The sequence below is a fragment of the Poecilia reticulata genome, linkage group LG15, assembly GCF_000633615.1.
Source record: "Poecilia reticulata strain Guanapo linkage group LG15, Guppy_female_1.0+MT, whole genome shotgun sequence".
Taxonomy (NCBI): domain Eukaryota; kingdom Metazoa; phylum Chordata; class Actinopteri; order Cyprinodontiformes; family Poeciliidae; genus Poecilia; species Poecilia reticulata.
Window position 1 is genome coordinate 15,378,975 of NC_024345.1, and position 20,307 is coordinate 15,399,281.

The following is a 20,307-nucleotide window of genomic DNA, read 5'->3' on the forward strand; positions in this document are numbered from 1 at the left end:
CGGCTCCAGCCTCGTTCGTCCTTATCGCGTAAGATGAAAAGGTCCCAGTGTTTCTCAGACAGGAACAACGTGGAGGTTGAAGCTCCGGCCCTGCAGTTTGAGCTGGTCTCCGGGGTGACTAGTGGCGGTCATAGGCAGTGGCAGCAGCGGGAGGCGCGGAGCCACGGGATGCGGCACTATAATAATAAGGGGAACCTGAAAGTTAACAGAAGAACGAGCCGTTGGAAACCGTTGGAAACATGATGCAGGACAACTGTCTCTAAAAGGGACAGTCACAGCGTCTGGTGATTTTAGTCGATTATAAAAGAGCAGAAAACACATTTAAATTTGATCAGTTACACTGCCTTGCCTTGTACACAGGTTTTTTTGTTTGTTTGTTTTTTACATTTTGTCCCATTGCAGTCTATATTATTAAGGTTTGTGAAGTGAAAGATATAGTAGACTCACAAGTATTTACAAATAAATTACAGAAAAGTATGCTAAACAATATTCAGCCCCACTGTTGCAAATACAGTTGAAAGTCTTTTGGGTTAGGACTCTACTTTGCACTTCTGGATAATAAAACCTGTTCAGATTTTTATTTGCAAATGTGTTTAGATTGCTTTAAAAGTCTTGCCACTGATTTAGATTTAGATTTAAGTCTACCCTAGACTTTGACTAGGCTTCTCGAACATATGAATGTGATTTTGTATGTATATATAATTAGTAATGGGACTTGATTAAAATCAAGTTAATTGCAGAGTTTATAACTTATAATTCATGATTCATAGCGTTTTGATATATGTATAGCCAAAATTTATTCTGAAAACGATTTACACACAGATGGACTCTACTTAATTGCTAAATGACTTTTATAACTGACTGGATTTTATTTAGGTTTTCAGATTAAATATGTCTTATCATACATTTAAAAAAACATTTATTTGTTGAAAAAATAGAAAATCATTTTTATTATTTTACTTTCCGTCATAATTTCGCACTATTGTGTGCTGGTTTATGGAATAAAATCCCAATCAACAGAATTTAGAACCATTATTTTAATGTGGAAAATTGAGTTGAGAGTGTACACAACTTTTATACAAAGTTGTGTACAACTTTGTGTAAAAGTTGTACACAACTTTGTGTACAACTTCACGGGAATGAAGACAAAGTCAGTGGATGTACCTACTCAGTAACGCTGGATTACTGAACCTCCAAGCCTCATTGTAGGTTGTGTATTGGGGATGAGAATAAGGGTTTCCAGAAAAGTCACCCCCTGGTGAGAAAACAGAGACAATCAGTCATTAATGGAGATAACTGTAAACAGAAAAATATATGCATTTTGCATTGTACAACTCATATATTTATTTATCATCCAATCAAATCACTTCCATTTTAGCAATCTTCTTTTTCAATTCTATTGTCTCTCCTCTGCCCTTTTTACTATACATCCAGGATTCTTGTCTGTCTGTTAAAGAACTGATCCTTTTCTCTAGCACGTCGTAATACATCCAGGTTCTCTCTCTGTCTGTCATGTCCAGTTCGTAGGGATTCCCAGAGTGATGTCCAGGGTGTCTAAATGTCTCTTCCTTGTAGGACTATAAAACCTGGCTGTTCCATCAGCGGGTGGTTGAAAAATGGGTTTTGCTTTACCATTGTTTAGGGTCAGTCAGCAGACCTCTCAGAAGCAGAAAAAGTCTACAGATTATAGATATTGAAGGTATTTGTATTTTGCTTCTGAAATAACGAACATTAAATTTTGCCTCAATGTAATCTTTAATTGGTAATGCACACACTCCAGGTTGTACTGTAAAATCCGCAAGACTGTTTTGAGTGCTGTAAAATCCGCAAGACTGTTTTGAGTGCTGCCTCCTGAGGTTTGAGCCGTGTATGTCTTTAAACAACAGAGGCGGTTGTGTCTTCAGCTGTTTGGACGACAGATTTACACACACTGGCTGCTATAGCATCCTCACCGCTGCTCGTGTAACTCGAGCTCGTCCCTGAGAGAGATAGTGATTTAAATATTTACAGGCCCTCTACGCCTCTGTGTTCTGACCCTTAACTGTTTGCTGTGAACCTGAACTACAGGTTAAGTAGAGGGGAAAGAGATACGCTCTGTAGCCCTGCGTGTCCGTGGAGGCGAGGAGAGGAGCACAGGCAGTGTTTATCGACGGGGCTGGTGAGAGCGCGCCGCATGTGGAAACGGCGAGGGTAATGAGCGCTGGGAGCTGGAGTGTAACTGAGAGGAACTGTCCTATCTCACGGCCACTGATTGTGGTGATCGTCTATCGAGTTCATCTAATGTCCTCATCCACAGACGCTAACCGCACAGTAACCGCAGACTTCTAAAGCTAAAACGAGCTCGCTTCAATCCGGGAGTAAAAGCTCTGCACTGTTTCCACTGGTGCTTTTGTATCTTAATGTTTGGCAAACAGGTGTTTACTCCTAAAGGACCTCAAGCTCTGTGAGAGTCTTTGAAAGGAAGGCTCATTGTGCTTGCTAGCAGTACAATTATCAGGATACCAGAAAAATAAATACATGCTTGACCTACCAGGAACCATGCCAGCAAGTGTGGAGGTGGGGTAGCTGCCTTGTCCTGTGGGGGGGACATGGGGTGGGTATCCAGGTAAAGTGGTGCTCGCCATTTCTCGACCTGCAGGTACAAGTTAAAGTGTTATGACTAGCATGCTTGAATAGAAAAACCAATTAAACAAATTAAATACAGTATTTTTAGTGTAGTATTGCACATTTTAGCTGAACAAAAAATCATTGTTTTAGCAAGATTAAGTCACAATTATTAAAGAATATAAGCTTTCTTAAAATACTTCTATAAAAATTCAGATTGCATGCACAAGAAGCATATAATGTATTTAAGTGAAGCACCATTGTGAATAATTTTTTATATATATATATATTTTTTGCAATGCACACCAACAAACAATACATTTATAAAGTGAAGTACAGAGTTGGTACTGACGTAAAGAAAGCTAATTTATTGCTGCAAAATTAAAATAGAAATTTCTTTCTGGACATTTGAGTGAAAATTGCCATCGCCAGCCTCAGAGTGTTATGTTCATAAAATTTTTATCAATGACTACAGGAGAGAAAATGTCATAAAATGAGTTACAACATGTTTATTACCATTAATTTATTATGTCTGTCTTACTTTGAACCCCCTTTTTTAAAGTATTTCACTCTTTTCTGGCCTACACCTCAGATGATAACAGGATTACATTTATTGGTAAAGTAAAATAAGTAAATAAATAAAATGGGGCATGCAGCATTTTAGTGTCATTTCGCCACAAAAGTTGTAGTTGCAAAAAATCTGTCTTCACATATCCAATCAGCTGATTTTTAGTAAACGGTACTTGAATTCATAAACATACATATTGCAGTTCTTTAAAAAAAACTGTAATTATAGATTCCTTTTTTTATTTTTTATTTGACTTAAAGTTTAACTTAATCCAAATCAACAGGCATAAATAAAACTCCTTGAGATAGCATGACTTTTGGTTTGGCCCACAGAACTGCAAAATCATGACGCTTATTCCAACTCTATTGGGGTAAATTTGTGTAAAACCTTCGTGTTATAAATAATAGACTGCAACATCACATTAGTTATTTAAGCTCGGCAGCTAAAACTGACAAGAACATTGTACCAGCGAGAACTATCTCTGCACTCTGCTCCATATTCAGACTTTTAATTAACAGTGACAACACCGGGCCTGATAAGTAAGGGTGCCTCGGGTCCAAGCCAATCCCTGGCAACAGCATCTACGCTTTTGCAGTCATCGCCAGCCCTCCACCCTTTTTGCACCTCCCCTGACCCCAGTGACTTTGAGCCTGTCACGAGGCTGGACGGACTAGAAGGTCTATTGTTAACCCAAGAGATGAGCAGGAGGTCAGAACTGGAGAGCAGCTTTGCTGAGAGGGGAAGAGCCCAGCTTCTGATAATGAGGGCCGAACAGTCAGTTCAGCTCCTGTATCCACAACAGTAGAGCCAAAAAGCACCATGGGAAGGTGGCTGTTTTAATTTGGTGCGCAACCGAGAATTGCTAAACGGGCAAAAGTGAGCACAGAGGTAAATCAGCTGGACAATTTTTCGTGTTTTTATTCGGCTGTCGGGCCTCATGGGCTGTACCTGCTATAAAGGGTTGGCTGGCATACTGGCTGTAGCAGGGGCCGTGGGCATGGGGAAGGTAGCTGGGAGTGGAGGCATCTACAGAGAGGCTGGACTGGTGGGGTAAGATGTCAGCTAGAGCAGAATCCCCAACAGAGGAGGGGGTGAAGGGGGCAAAGGACGCCTCATGGGGCTCCCGCTTTACACACATGGAAGGCGGATATGACGGGTGAGAGTCTGGCAGGTGGAAGAAAAAGAAAAAAAAAAGAAAGAAAAAACTTGATAGGATGCAGACATACATTGCCACACATTCTGTACTTAAATTTGAGTCAGTCACACATGTGAGATGAGATGGAGGTATGAAAAAAAACACACAATAAGAGTATATGTTCTTATAATAGATTTAAAAAGGCTTTATATATCTTTTAGGAGTGAGGAATCTTGCATGAATACTGAACAGAAAAGCAGCATTTAGTGTCTGATTTGTTCATTTACATAGCTTATGATAATAATCTTATACGCACCCCCGAAGTAATTCATCCGACTGAGTGTAAACATACACCAGTGAAATGTTGCAGGAACGCATCGTGCCTGATCAATCAAGCTCAAACGCATAAAAAATTTCCCTATGGTTTTGGGAAAACAAACAGCATAATCTCACGGCTGCTCTCTCGCAGCAGAATGAGCAAACAATCAGCTCGCAGGCAGCTCAAAACATCAAGCGCTGATCTAATTCAGCTGATGAGTCCTGGCATCTTCCGGTTTCCATCCGGCTCTGCCTCTCGAACCTGTGCAATCAATGTGAGCTCTGTCTCTCTTCGGTCCCTCCGCGCCGCGCAGCAGAGCCCTACTCTGTTTGCCGGGGCCCTGAGATGGCTCTTTCGCCCCTCCCGACACCATGATAGCCTCATTAGCTGCTTCCCCCATCATTGTTGTTTTACAACAGGACTGTGTGTTGCGATTCCTCATTAAGATAAGGGCTGAAGAGGGATTTAACACTGTCAGCTCTCAAAAGCAAATGCACGAGAATCCGGCAACACAGCTAAGTGCTTTGTAGCAGCTTTTCCGCAACCCTTTGATAGCTCTAAATGTTCACTTGAACAGAAAAAAAAAACAGACAACGGTTCACTATAGCCTAAGATTGGCTCATTAAAAATAGCTTATTTGAAATCAGGATGAGTCATTTTAGGATTTAATTGGACAGAACAAAACTTTGTCACATGCCAAATCCAAGTAGGACATATAGTGTTCAGACAAAATGGCAACAACCTGATGCTTAACTTTGCTCTTCAGTTAATTATACCCACCATGCACTTTAAGTCTTCAAAGTTACAACAGTTTTCAAAAGTCTTGTTACCCTGCAGGCTGATCGTAGCACAAAACATTCTCAGCTAAACATACAATAAAATTGCCATAAAAGGTTTGTGTCCCTTGTCCCTGATTACTCTGAGCTTACTTTATAAAACATAAAAAGCCAGATAGAAAAGTAAGGCAGTGCAGAAATACCATTAAAAAAAAGTTACTCTGACCGCTATAATATGTGCTTTTTACACTCTTCGCTTACATGCTTTACAGGTTTTGTTTCAACTACACGTTTCCTACAGGAAGACCACTGGTGACGCACCGCCTCCAAATCACCACTTTCCGTATATATAATCACAGTCTTCCATCTAAAACTATGCAAATTTGACAACTGCTTGAATATTCACAAAAATACATTTACATAACCACTGACATTTCAAAGATTTCAGCTGTTTAAGAAGTTAGTAGTCCACTCTGCTCTTTGCCTCCCCTTGGACTAAACGTTAGCATCACGCTGTTGGATTCGTATTAAATCAGGATTCGTATTAAAAGAAGATATTGCAGGGATGGTAATAACTGCTTACAACGGGGAACTAATTTACAACCGAGTTATGGCAATATTGTATCTTGGAACTTAAATGAGAAAAGGGAGATGAAATTGAAAAGAATCTTAATGCTTTTTAAGAAATTATCACCTGCAACAGGCAGCGTTCAGACAGCCTGTTTAGTGAAGTATTGCATCAGATTATTGGTGGTTCAGGACACATTTGTTTCCACTCCATTCGAGACCTCCAGCGTTTTCTACAGTTTGCTTCTGTTTTCTCAGCACCTGGGCAACCGTTGTGAAACGTTCGGTTGTTACGGAGCGTCAACAACTGATACAAATGCTGCGTTCAAGACCACTGAACTCTGAATCTAATCAGACATGGTGCTGCTTATTGTCCTGGAGACGAAGCAGCACAGGGGGGGGGGAAAGGGAGGCTGTCAAATCCCGGGGCCTGATGATGGAGATGGAAGATAAACTTGGAGTCCATGGGGACCTTTTTCCCCCTGCAAACACATCTCTGCGAGAGGGGAGAATGGTATAGAGTTCTCCAACATCTGTCTCCGCTCGACCACTGATTCCACATCTACAGACCCCATCAACCATAGAAATAAACTGTTAGGGAACCTGTACCGATCCTCGGAGAGACGCTTTCAGACACACCAACAACTGGCTACTCTCAAGTGAGCGTCTAAGTTTTAAATGTACATAGAGGAACTTTGGTGCACATTGGTTGCTAGAGCAAAAAGTTTTCATCCCTTTGAGTTCAAACTTCCAGTGTGTGAATTCAGCAAACAGCAATTCACAAATGTGCTTTTGCTCGCTGTATATGTGATGATTTATGACCATTTACACCAAGAAGTTGAACGTTGCATCCATTGAGCACAGACCGTTTGCAGAGTCAAATGCCCTCACAGTCCACAGTTTTAACATAATTCATTATCAAATGTGTGCTCAAAGGTTAGCATGAGTATTAAGGGAGAAGGGGGAGGGAAAGAATTAATTTCTAAGCTTGGGGCTGCAGCCGTTAACTGAGCAGCGACGAACCATTTGTCACCAGGCCACACACCAGGCTCCACAGGTTAGGTAGCTGTGTATTGTTTGCAACTCAGCACAAAAAAAAAAAAAAAGCTGGTGCTGCCAAGTCATAAAAAAAGGAGCCTCTATTCGTTTGTATGTGTGCAGCTGAAATGTCCTCTAAAGTAAAGCACTCAGCTCTTTCAGCTGATTGGGTTTACTGTTTGTCACCCGGTGTGGCTGTGAAGTGGATGCGAAAAAAAAAAAAGAAATGTAAAACTACCAGCTTTATTTTTAACATCTGCTGGAGTTCACAGGGGCGACCATTTACACCTCGGCTTCCTGGAAGGCTCTGCTGAGAATGATTATCTAACCCAGCTTGCTCCTCGCTAAACTCTCACTAGTTCTATTCCTGTCAACTCAGAAAAGAAGCGTCTTAAAATGTCATTTGTTCCATGTACTAAACTCTTGAATGGTTTATGAAAAACACAACCACATTTAAACATGGACAGAGTATCTGTGATGCTAAGGGTCTTTATCCGGTACAAAGGCCCTGGGTAACCTTGGTAAAGTGGATTGCAATTAATCACGATACTCAAATATTTAAAATAAAAAACATGGCTTATTTAACTAGCTAAATGAAAATAGGATGGACAATGAGTTTTTCAACACAATGATAATAGGAAACAGGAAGGTTAATTAGCACAGAAATGATTCCAAAAACAGTTTTTCTTCATTCTCTAGATCTGGAGAATATAGAGAAACAGTGCAAAGAAAATCAGCCAAAATCCCTCCAAATATACAGCTTTGTGAAATGTTATGGTGGAAGACTAAGTGTTGTCTTGATGTCCTTGTTCAAAGCATTAAGGCAGCCAAGTATTGTGTCTCTTTATAAAAAACTATACACCATTTTTTTTAACGCAACAATAGAATCATTTATGATGAGGCCTTTTACACATATGTTAAAGACACTGCATTTGAATATTCTATTAATTGGAATAATTTGCTAAAGTGCAGTGGCTTTTTTAATCATTAACTAATATATTGCATATTTTTAATAATCCTCCTAAATGCCATCTCTGTGTGTGTGTGTGTGTGCGTGTGTGCGTGCGTGTGTGTGTGTGTGTATGCGTGTGTGCGTGTGTGTGCGTGTGTGTGCGTGTGTGTGCTAACTAACTCTGTGACATTGCTGCCACCGTTCCTCCAAATAAACTGCATCATTTTACCCGTTAGGGTAAACAGAGGACACAAAAGATGGCCGACTTTGCTTTCTCTATGGGGCCCCTGGAATGCAAAACTAAGCAGTTCATTAATCATTCATCTTTAATAGATTATGCAAATTCCAGGACATAAAAATCAACAAGATCAATAACGGTATGCATTTTAATTGGAAGCAGAAAACATTTAAGGAATGAATATAATCTCATAGCTCCATCCAGTATGAGAGCATAATTTATTGATAATTGGATTCCAGCCTAAGTGAGGGAGGTAATTTAGCAGTTTCTCAGCCTTGGCATACATTCCTATTTACAGGGTTTGCTAATGGCATAAAAAAAAAATATAATAATATTGCGCACTAACAACCTACACACTGCTTCATGTGTTCCTTTGCGTCATTGAAGTGATAAAGTTTACTGGATATTACTTGTGAGTTTAATTTTGTTTGTGTTCAGAGCTCCCATGTACATTTTTTTAATTAAATGGCTGCACTGATGTGTTCTGTCAAATTGCACTTCTTGAAAAGTTTTGCCTTCTCTTAATGCAACCTCTCTCCCTCAGAGGCATTGGTTTAGGAGGCCCCAGGCCCCCAGGTGGACTTGAAGGCCACCTGCTATGAGTTTGCTCCCCAGAGCGAGACCGCTTTCATAGGAGGAGCCCTGCATAAAAGACAAAAACACACCTTTCTTCTCCTGAGGCCCAACTTTCCCGAGCAAAGCTACCTCCCACATGTTCAGGAATAAAAAGGGGGTCTTTCTTTTCCCATCACTCCATGCCCAAGACGGGGGCCAGACTAGAGGGATCATATGAAATGGGCTACTGCAGTATTTCAATCATGCTGTCCTCTTTCCTGACCAGCTCACACATATACAGGTATATATACACACACACACACACACCCACGCTCGCACACGCACGCACACGCACGCACGCACACACCCACGCACGCACACACACACACACACACACACACGCACACACACACACACACACACACACACACACACACACACGCTGACTTTGATTCCCACTGCACCAATGTGGGACTTTTATTAAAACCCTAGCGTATTTAGAGAGTCAGTGTGGCCCTCAGTAAACTTAACCTCTCCTGGGAGAGGGCTTCGGCCGTCACAATGAAGCAATATGTCAATTATCCAGGTGGCTATCAGCCTGGACCGCAGAGCTAAAGACGTCATACAGCAATACAGATGCTACAAAAATACCTGATTCACTGCACCTACATGCCTGCTGTCTCTCAGAGGAAGGTAAAAGTGAAAATGTGCCATAGGTTTGAAGAAAAAGAAAAAAACAATCTTTGCTTTTTGCCATTATACTTATGTGGCTGTCTGTGGTTGTAGCAAGCTAACCAGCCACTGTCCTATTCTAGCTGCTGTCAGTCAAAGAGATATGATAGTCTTTGATGGCAGTGCGAGGACAGCAGCTGTCTCTCCTGAGAAACACTCACAGTCAATCTGTTAGCAAGCCATTCTGGGCAAACAGCAGCCAGTTAGGAGGCTAGAAGCAGTAATTGTGAAAGACCTGTAGGATCTAATGGGCTCAGGCAGTGAATCAGCTCGTTCTGTACCTCAAAGACAAAACACAAAATACTTTGCAAAGTGTGTTGAAAGAGATTTTTCACTAAATAGTATCGAGCAATTTGTCTGAAACACCATAAATTAGTAATTTATACATTATCTGCAGTGTCTTGCAAAAGCACCTTCCACAATTTCATTTTACAACCACAGAGTTGTTTGTTGGAATTTTATGTTATAGACCAAGACAAAGTGGTGCCTAAGTATCAAGTGGAAGGAAGATAATTTCCGACTTTTAAAAACATTTGCAAAGTTTCATGTTTTTACCTTTATCCATCTTCCAGTCACCTCTGCCCAGTTTCCCTGTGCTTATTGAGGAATGCCATCTTCCCAGCATGATACTGCCACCCCCATGTTTCGTTGTGGGAATGGTGTGTTCAGGGTGACAGCTTTATACCACACTTAGCATTTTGCACAACAGGCAGCGAGTGTAAGTTCATCTGACCACAGCATCTTATTTCCCACATCCAGTGGCGCAACTACACATTATTCAGGTGGATGCGAAAACATAGATTGCCCCCCCGCCCTCCTCTCCTGAGGTAAAGAACGTCAGGGTGAAGGAGCGACGCTCCCCCTTCCCGAGGCGACGATACGTGAAGGGTAAAACTCGTTACATTTACCTCGTTATGTGCGCAAGGTGAAGGAGCGTAAGGCGCGCTGAAGTGTATGGGAAAACATCATCGGCGCRCCGCCCCCTCCAGACGGGGTTTTGGCGCCCCCTCTGGTGCTGCGCCCCTATGCATTTCATACCCTGCATACCCACTGCCCACATCTTTGCTGTCTCCTACATGACAGTAAACTGCAAAATAAAATATTTATGTCTTCCTTTTAACAATAGATAATTTCTCGCCGATCCACCATAACGCACAGATTTATGGAGTGCATTACCAATTGTCATGTTGACAAAGTCTCCTACCTGAGCAGCAAATATTGGTAGCTCCTCTTAGGTTACTAATGGGCTCTTGGCAATTTGTTGGGCATATCTTTACACCCCAGATAGCTGGAGAAATGACTTTTATGCCTTGCTGAGGCAACTTACATTTAGCAGATTTTTTTTATAACAGTGGATGCCACGACAGTACTAACAATTAGTAGCAAAATTTCTATTGTAACGCTCACTACAAAGCTTGGCCTCATAAGTGTTAATAAGCTGCCAGATAAGTTGGAGGGCCATGTCTTGATGGGCCTGCTGTTGTGTAATATTGATATGTCCAACATTTAGAGTATTATTATATAACCTAAGCCTTGTTTAGGGGGGTGATGGGGCAAGTATTACAAAATCCTAACCAGGGGATTGCCAGTTCTGTCTGTCTCAGCTGTTGAGTCCTTGGGTAAGACACTTCAACCATCTTGCCTGATGGTGGGGCTCAGAGGTCCCAGAGGCGCCTCTGCATGGCAGCCTCACTTCTGTCAGACTGCCCCAGGGCAACTGTGGCTACAATGTAGCTCAACACCATCAGTGTATAAATGTGTGTGAAAGGGTGAATGGCTGACTGTAGCGCAAAGGGCGTTGTGGTCCTCTGGACTACATAATGTGCTTTACAAGCACAGGCCATTTGCCATATTTCCCCTTAATGGTCACGAAGACGCCGATGTCCTCATGGACCCATTGGATAACATGTAAGCATTTTCCGCATGGCAGTTAAGGGGTTAAACTTCTCCACAATTTTGTGTTGATCAACCACTTTTTATTCCTTATAAAATATTTGGAAGTGTTTTTCCTAATGTGACAAAATGCGAATAAACACTTTTTTCAAGACAAGAAAAAATAAAAAAAACATTTGATTTTTTTATATTAAAAAATTTGGGCTGTGAAAGTAAAACCCTCCAAAGAGGGGAAAATAACATTGTGTCCAGCATCTTGGATTCTGCCAGCGCTTCTTTAAATTTCACAGAGCAATTTTTTTTTTAATTTTTTTTTTTTTATACCATGCTTATGTATCTTTTTACGTAGGAACTCTGGGAAGTTAGACTGGTGAACGGAGTCGAGGGAGGAGTTTTTAGGAAGCTAAAAGCACACAGAAGACATTGTTCTGCTGTGTTCCTCTCACTGACTGAGCTGACCACCTCGGTGTAAGTGTCTTTCACTGCTGCACCTGCGCGCATTCTTTTAAGGCCCAGTGCAGCATGAATCAGATTGTACCTGTCACAACAGAGTAGCTCTGCGAGACACTGGAAGCGAGGTCGGAGCTGGCACTGGTGGAGAGGCTGGGCTTCACATCTTCCAGGCTGGCATTCAGGGACGGGAGGGAATACTCGTTCGCCTGCAGACAAACAAAACACACACACACACACACACACATGAGCAGGTGGCAATCAAAGGCGTGCAGCTCACTCTGCCTTCATTTAATTTCACATTCCACCAGATCGGGTCGCGATCTGATTAATATCGCTCATGCCCTGCACACAGGCTCATTCTAGATGCCAGACTCGCAGCAGATATCCCAGTTTAGGTGACATTACAGAGAATATGATTGAGTGACACCTCCTGTTGTAGCTTGGATTCTCTCACACAGGATATTTCCTGCAAATTCCATGAACATCGGCCCTGCCCCTGCTCCCCTTGCTTCACCGAGACCTGTGATGATGTATGCATGCATTAGGGCTTGTCTGAGAAGATGGCAGAGAGGGAGAGAGGGATGAGAGAAGGATTGGAAGAGGAGTGAAAGGACGGGGTGTCAGCTGGCTCTTTGTGCTCCACTGCAGTCATCCCTGTGACCAGTCAAGGGAGGAGACATTCAGGGCTTTGTTACAGGAGAGACATGTGGTGTTTTTTTTTTTTTTTTTATCTTTTCTAAAAAAAAAAAAAAAGAAAAAAGAAAAAAAATATGGGGGTGTACAACCTCAAATTCAGCCTTTGTGCTTTACTTTCAGGGAAAACGCATGAAAAGCGGATTTTACATTTTTCATTTTAGGTTTTATGTTTTTTTTTTGTATGCCTTTTATTTGCTTTCTACTGGAAGCATTTTATCTCAGCCGCCACAAAATCCATCTTTTGCATTTCACAAATCTCATTACGTCTCAGTGCCATGATAGACACCCGGGTGTGAGCATATAATCTCTTGTTTTGTACACCTTAATCTCTGGTGAAGACTCTGTTTGTGGTTGCGATGAATCCTATTTGTTAATGAGATGACATTTCCTGACCCAGTTCTTCTATGAAAGGATAAGAGTCTGCAAGTGTTTATGTCAGAGTGTGTGTGTGTGCATCTGTTTGTCTCAAAAGGGTTGGGTTTGGGGCTCGGTGGGGGCATACGGGGTCCCAGAGGAGCAAGCTGGTGACCCCAGTCTTGTCTGCCTCTATCCCAGATAAACTCTAATTGTCTGCTTACAACTGTTCCCTGGCACTAGGCTGGATGTTCCTCTCTGTCCCGTTGGGCCTCAGCCGCACAAGAGCCATTTTGTCATGCAGATGGGATGTGGGTAGGGGCTGAGCAGGGGCTGGGCGGAGGGCGAGTGGCGAGCGCAGAGGGGCCTGAATGACCTGACCACATGGCTGCCAGAAGTGTGGGAGGGATGAGGCCTATTCAGCCTGGCCTCTTCAAAATGGCTTTTTAATGCCCTGACGCAGACACCAGACAAGCCCCTAATAGCCTAATATCCCACCTTTTCACCAGTTTAAGAAAAGGAGGGGGTGTTGGAAACAGGCAGAAAAAAGGAGGTGCACGGAAAGAGTGGAAAACAGGCTGATTAATATTACATTAAATTAAAACTGATTTTTCTGGACCATTCTGACGCCGTTTTTCACCCCCCTCCCTCAGCCCCCCTCTCGCCTTTTTAATACCTTCTCCTCCACTCTTTGTGATTGCAAGTCATTTCCAATTCGTTTTGGTATTGATCTTGCCGTAGAAATCACTTTGGTAATTAGCTGCATTAGAGGCTGTAAAGCAGGCTGAGGGGCTGTCCCTCTGATTTATCGCCGCTGTAATTCCCCACGATCGCACAGAGATGAAAATGAACTCAATTAAGGCGCAGCTAAGGCTGTGTGGGCACCCAGATAGAGTTCCAATGGAAAAATTAATAGTCGCGTGTTGTTTAACAGTCTAATGAATGTAAATAAAGCTTATCCTCTGTAATAGGTTGTAGGTTTCAAGGCTACTTTTAGGCACCAGTTTGCAGTAGAAGGTAATGTCACTTTTCAACCAACAAAGAATAATAGTTCCCACACATTTTGACCAAAAACGAATACGTTTAGAGCAGAAAGTGTTGGTGTAATATGTGGAGAAACTTAAACCAGATAAATCAGAAGTGGCTAACACAACATGACTTGGCTTGAAAGCAGGTAAAGCCTCAGAAAAAGTGCATCTTAAAGGTTTTAGTGTCAATTTTGACATCTGCAGATTTTTGTAGAGGGGAAATAAAAAGAATAAGATGAAAGACTGTAGACTGAAAACCTAATTAAATGTAAAACTCAGAGCTAGGCCAGTTGTTGGAATGGATTTGCCACAGTGGAATCTGGGAACCAATTGGCCACAGTCTAATGACTATGACCCAATGTTTAAGCCTTTTCTGAATAACCGGTGGTGGATATCCAGGCCATCTCTCACAGTTCAAAGTCCCAGCTGCCGTTGGTTCAAGCATTTATGAAAAAAAATTCAAGTCTTTGTCAGATATTCTCCAGAGGTTTAAGACTGAATGACAATCATACGTAAAAAATACTACGGTGTAATGGGGTTGCAGTTTGAAAACAAATGCGTAACATGAGCTCATTGCTTTAATTTAAAATGTTAAAGGGGTAGGTATGCATACTGTGCCCACAATAACTTTTCTAATTTGAAAGATAGTGAAATAAGCCAGCAAAACATAAAATAAGCAACATTTATCTGCAGTTTTCATGTGTTTATTGCACAGAAAGTTAGCTGATTTTAGCTGGAGAATTAGGCAGGCTATATTCTCTGGTAAAGCCTGTGGTTGAACAGATGCATGGTTTATAGCTCAGCAGCAGTTTCACTCCTTATGATGATGGACTAGTTCTTTCGGTTTTAAAAGAATTTCCAAATAAAACAAACTTGTCTTTGTTTTAAATATTGTAATTGTGTGGCTGCTTCCTTTTACGCAGCTGACTAGTGGATCGCAGCAACAGGTGGGGGAGAGGAAGTTTTCTGTTGCTCTCTGTTACGTAGAACAGGAGAAAATTCAATAATGAGTCTGGCGTCGTCTATGGCATCTCCAACTTTCTTAAAATTTCATGAAAGCTGGAAGCTTTAAATATTCGCAAAAACATTTTATAGCCTATGTCATATATTTTTTCACACCTCTAATCTTTGGTCTTCCTGGACGTTCTCTTCGATTTGGCAAACGAAGAGAACGTCGTGCATCGGAAAGTAAAGAACCTGCTTTGGATTTTGTCCTGTTTGACAGCTCAAATACCATCCTCAAATAATCAAAAATGAAAACATTCACTTTGCAGAAAGTGACCAACCTGCTCTGGTTTGATGTGTTCTGAAGTGGGGAAGACATCAGGGTAAGAAGGCCGTTCGAACACGCGATCCAGGGCTTCCAGCTGTTGCTGGGTGAAGGCGTCCGCTCGCAGATGTTTCCTTAAACTCTCCACGCTGCCCTGAGAGTCACTGCCAGGGCCTGAGCCATCTGAGCCATCTACAGGAAGAAGAGGGGGAGGAAATGGACCGACAGGGAACATTACCAGTTTATCCACATGGGATTACTTTAAATAAACCATTTCTTTTGTAGCGGCATATAGAAATCAGTTGGGGACGGATTAGTCAGAAACTTGAAAATCCAATATATTTCCAATTAGTGAACCCACCATGTTCACTATGTCCTGCTGATAACAACACTCTTCACTGTGAACACTGTCAGTAAGTGAGGAAATCCAGGTTAGCTATCCATCAAGGCCTCCATTTGTATACCCACTGCTGTGGAGAGGGCTGACGTTTATCTCCAGACATCACTGGTGCAAGGTGGGTAACACCCTGAATAGATCATTTCACGTACCGTTGAGGCATGTGATTTTTTTGTGGCGCTAATTAGCTTTATTTATTAGTAGTGAGAGGGGAAGTCTTGCCGAGGAGTGGAAATCAAACCGGGGGATAACTGTGATGACGACTGTACTGGGTGCGTTTGGTGCACCTGCTCTACCCCACATGATGCTCCACATAAAGGTGTTTAAACTAAAGTCAGAGGAGGCACAGCAATTCCAGAAAAGCTGTTTAAAATGGACATATTTTCCAGGTCATGTTGACACATGAATGAACTCTTTGGATCATTCCGGTTGTGAGAGGTGGTGAGGAATGCTGGTAGCCTTTTTTGTAAATCTCATAGTTTATGTGAGGACTTTGGTTTTCTAGAATAAATGTGAGAGACGTCCGTTTCTGTGATGTTAGACATGCTAATCCTGCTACTCTACAATGAAACATGGTAAAGACATATTAAGATATTAACTCTGTATTCTTGTTTTTTATTATTAACCATAAAACAGGGTTTTACTGTGACTAACACAGCGGGATGATGTTGCCTCAACTGACACAGGGGCTAAAGAAACATTCAGTGCTGTTTTAATATCTTTGTACATCATAGTTCTTACAGAGAAATCTGATTCAACAAAGGGAGACTTGAGCAGGTCAAAGCTGCAAAATGCAAAGTTAAAAAGCTCAGATTGGTCTAAATTTTCTTAGCTTCTCTAGACTGAGAGGGGCGGCTGGAAAAACTGTCAACTTCCTCTTTGTTTTTCAGTTACTTTCTCTGGCTCTACAAACACAAACACCCGCTCAAGCTGCATCCCCCCCCCCGCGCCCCGCCACCAGCGCCCCACAACCCCACCATAAGCACGGTCATCATCTGATAGGTCTGTGGTAATTGATGGATTACCTTCAGTGCAAATATATACTTGTAAGGGAGAGCGCGTTTCAGGAGAGAAAAGTAGGACCGCCGATTACATACAGAGCCTCTCATTCTGCCACTGGGAAATAGAGAGCCATTATTTAACTGAACTATTTCCTCCTGAACATATTACCCACACCTCTTCTCTCTTTCCATCCCCCCACATATTGCCTGTCTTTTGGAAAGCAGTACAGAGCGAGGATGCAACATTCAGGCACCGAACGAGGATGGGGGCGTCGAGGGCAAGCGTATGCATTTCCTCACTTGGTCACACACTATATAAACAAATGAGCCTATGCTTTCCAGGTTCCTCTGATCTCTGACCTTATCAACCCAGGCAGGGAGCCTGCCGCCACTGCTGCACTTCTCCCTCTGCTCACTCATCATGTCCTGAGCTCTGAACGAAGACGAAGAAGAAAAAAACTCTTAAGCTAAAACCTCCAGCCCAGTATTCCAGGAACCTGCACTCTCCTGGCTGCCTCCCACCACCCTCCCTTTCCTTCTAACACTGCGCCACCAACAGCGGATGAGGGCTTCAGCTCCCGTACAAATCTGTCATTCTAAATTTGCAGCAGATTATGTTCTCTCCTGGGCGAGGCAGCGGTGATATATGATATGCAAGGCCGCTATTGATTGCCTGATCCGCTCGCAGAGGAGGGAGGCGAAATGAACTTGGAATGAACATCATGCCTCAACTCATTGTGCGTATAATACTCTACTTAATCCCACATTTTTCTGTGCTATGGAATTCAATTGATCAATCATGTTCCACTGATGGTACCATTTCAGGGGCGTTATTGCCATTCTGCTCGGCTGCTTGACCTTTTTTCAATGGCTGAGGCCAGAGGATGAACCCGATTCGCTCCGAGAAATAGATCCATTGAGAGAATGGAATAGAGGACGGCAATTGGGAATGAGTGGAGTGTAGATCAGAGGGCTGCGGCTAAAATGCAGTACTTTGACTTTATCCTTGGGTAACATTGATAGAGGAATAGCATTTTTCCCACAATGCGTGTTTTTCCAACCATGAATTAACAACATATTTTAGCTCTTTTCCATTTTCCCAACAGCTCTGCGAGAAGGAGCGCGGTGGTGTTGCTAAATGAAACTAAGCAAGTCGTCTCTGGCACGGAGGGAAACGGAGAGAGTAATGACGTAGTTCAGACTTCTTCTGAGGAGGTCATTAGCGGTTAATATCTTACCTGCAGTAGATAGCTCTTATAGATCTTTACTTAGAACACATTTAAATAAGGTGGAAATAGAGAGAGAGTCCAAGATGGATCAAGACCAATGGGCTTAAACAAGCTCCAATGTAAAACTCTACAATTCTTAAAGTGTCAAAATCATTGACAGGAAAGCCTTTTGTTTTTTTTTTATGAGAAAAAGGAGGTTGGGGGTGTGTCAAAAGTGATCTTCCTGAGTGTGATAAGTGCTAAAAGACAAAACATGTATACCATCTCTGATCCATAAAAAAAAAGTTTTTTGGATCAAGTGAAGTGATTGATTTTTACACTGGCTTACTTTTTCCTACTAAGAACTTCTTTCTGGATACCGTTTTGCCTTGTTTCCACTGACGGGTATGGCACAGGTCGGTGCGGTTCGGTAGGCTGCTTTGTCTGTTTCCATTGTAAAAGCAGTCTATTCAACTGACCCGCACTGCACCGATCATGGTCCCCGCTCTGTTATAGGTCCATAGGACAATGGTACAGTGTGCCTAGAGTGGAGCTACTGGCAATACACAACACAGATTGGGAGAAAGAAATACATCACTGATTATGACAAGGCTGAGACATACTAGTGTGTTAGAGTTTGGGTTTAACCTCACCTGCCCAGTAAGAGTTCAGCTGCTAGAGGAAATGCTCTCCTCAATATGTTGTACCATAAGCTAATATATTTTCTTTGCACATTTCACTTAGAAAGATAATTTGAGGTTCATAGGCTCTCACCTTCTGTTGCTTTTTAAATAATCACTGGCTTCTCTGTAGCATAAATTGCCAAAACATTTTTGAGACTAAAGTTGTTTTAAGACAGCAGAGGTCCAAGGTGTTGGCACCTCTTGAGCTAGCAATAAGCTACCGTGTCTGAAACCATGTAATTTATACAAAATGAAGACACTCACAAATGTTATTTTATGAATCTTCTACCTTTGTCATTATCTATCGGGCTGATATTTAGGGAGAATTAGCTGATTAGTTACACAGAAGATGCTAAAACGGCTCACCACTAATCACCGTCCTGTAAAACCAAAACACGTCAAATGTTTGTTGATCTAATAGCGAGGTAGTGTAAACAATCAATAATCTAGTATTCCCCAAAACTACTATTTTTGCTTTTTACACTGTGTCCAGAAAAGATTTACATGTTTTTCACAAAGGAAAATCAATCCCCTACTTTCACTTCCCACCGAGGCAATCATTAGCTTATCTGTAAATATCATGTGTCTTTGGTTTAAAATTCAAAAAATGTGCCTGAATAAATAGCCATAACAGATTTATACCTTTTTAGCTTTTTAGGGTGGTTGAAGTGAAAATCTCTAGCTTCAGACATAAGAACCAACTAAGATGGATTCATACTAAATCAAGATGCAAATAGAGTTCTGCAGCAAAGGTCTTTTAATGGAAGTTCACTTCAAATATTGTGAAATATTAACTCTGTATTTACTGGTATGAGTCAACCGTAATCAATAGGCAATGTTTATCATTCAATACATAAGCAGCAATTTTCTTCAAGCCTTTTGAACAAATCTTATTTTTTCTTACACTATTTAAAACTTGGCTGCACAGTGGCGCAGTAAGAAGGTCCTAGGTTCGATTCCCGGCTGGGTCTTTCTGCATGGAGTTTGCATGTTCTCCCTGTGTATGCGTGGGTTTTCTCTGGGTACTCCGGCTCCCTCCCACAGTCCAAAAACATGACTGTCAGGTTAATTGGTCTCTCTTAAATTCTTCCTTGGTGTCAATGTGTGTGCATGTACATGGTTGTGTCCTGTCTGTCTCTGTTGCCCTGTGATGGACTGGCGACCTGTCCAGGGTGTACCCCGCCTCTCGCCTGAAATTTATCTCTGGATATGGGCACCAGCACCCCTTCCGACCCCACTAGGGACCAGGGTGTAAAGAAAATGGATGGATAGATGAATGGATGGGTGGATATTTAAAACTTAAGCAAATATAAATAACGTAAAGATTTGTCGTTTTATTTTCAAACCCTAGTTTTAACGCTTCTAAAATCGGTCATTAAAAGATTTCTGTTGTACATATATTATGAGATAGGTGAAATAAATCAGACCCATCTTTTGACAGTCAGTGTGTCAAGTGGAGTGTGAAGTCTGCCTGTCAGATTGCGTCTGCGTGTGTGCGTGTGTGTGCGTGTGTGTGTGTGTGTGTGTGTATGTGTGTGTGTGTGTGTGTGTGTGTGTGTGTGTCTGTCTCATTGGTTGGCTTGTTTCATTTTCTTCTAGTGTTTCTTCAACCCCTTCGGGTGTCTCAGCAGGTATTCTCTTATCACTCCCAAAGCACCAGCTGACTGCATCCCTTTGTTTTAACACCGCCGTGTGAGGAGATAAAAAAAAGAATCTCCCACAGTGACGCTCACACGTTTTAGATCCGGAACACGGTTTCTTTGATCAGCTTAAAGTGATGCTTTCTGACCTTCGTGTCAACTTGTTTCTTGATAAGAATGTCAAGGCATTCATGAAGATA

General features: G+C 41.9%; 1 protein-coding gene across 26 annotated transcripts in view; it reads right to left on the reverse strand.

Moving 5' to 3' along the window:
- Window positions 1-6: 6 nt before the first annotated feature.
- Window positions 7-20,307, reverse strand: part of pax2a (paired box 2a) — a 33,887-nt gene continuing 13,586 nt past the window's right edge. For 9 of the 26 annotated variants that reach the window (XM_008429515.2, XM_008429510.2, XM_008429508.2 and 6 more), the window contains 6 exons: window positions 15,195-15,370; window positions 11,916-12,036; window positions 4,121-4,336; window positions 2,531-2,632; window positions 1,169-1,255; window positions 7-176 (listed from right to left, as the gene is read on the reverse strand). In XM_008429515.2, coding sequence (XP_008427737.1) covers window positions 55-176; window positions 1,169-1,255; window positions 2,531-2,632; window positions 4,121-4,336; window positions 11,916-12,036; window positions 15,195-15,370 — 824 coding nt within the window. In that variant the 3' untranslated portion in view covers window positions 7-54. Of the gene's footprint in view, window positions 196-1,168; window positions 1,256-2,530; window positions 2,633-4,120; window positions 4,337-11,915; window positions 12,037-15,194; window positions 15,371-20,307 lie in introns of all 26 variants that reach the window. The other 17 variants (XM_008429526.2, XM_008429519.2, XM_008429524.2 and 14 more) reach the window with 3 other exon arrangements.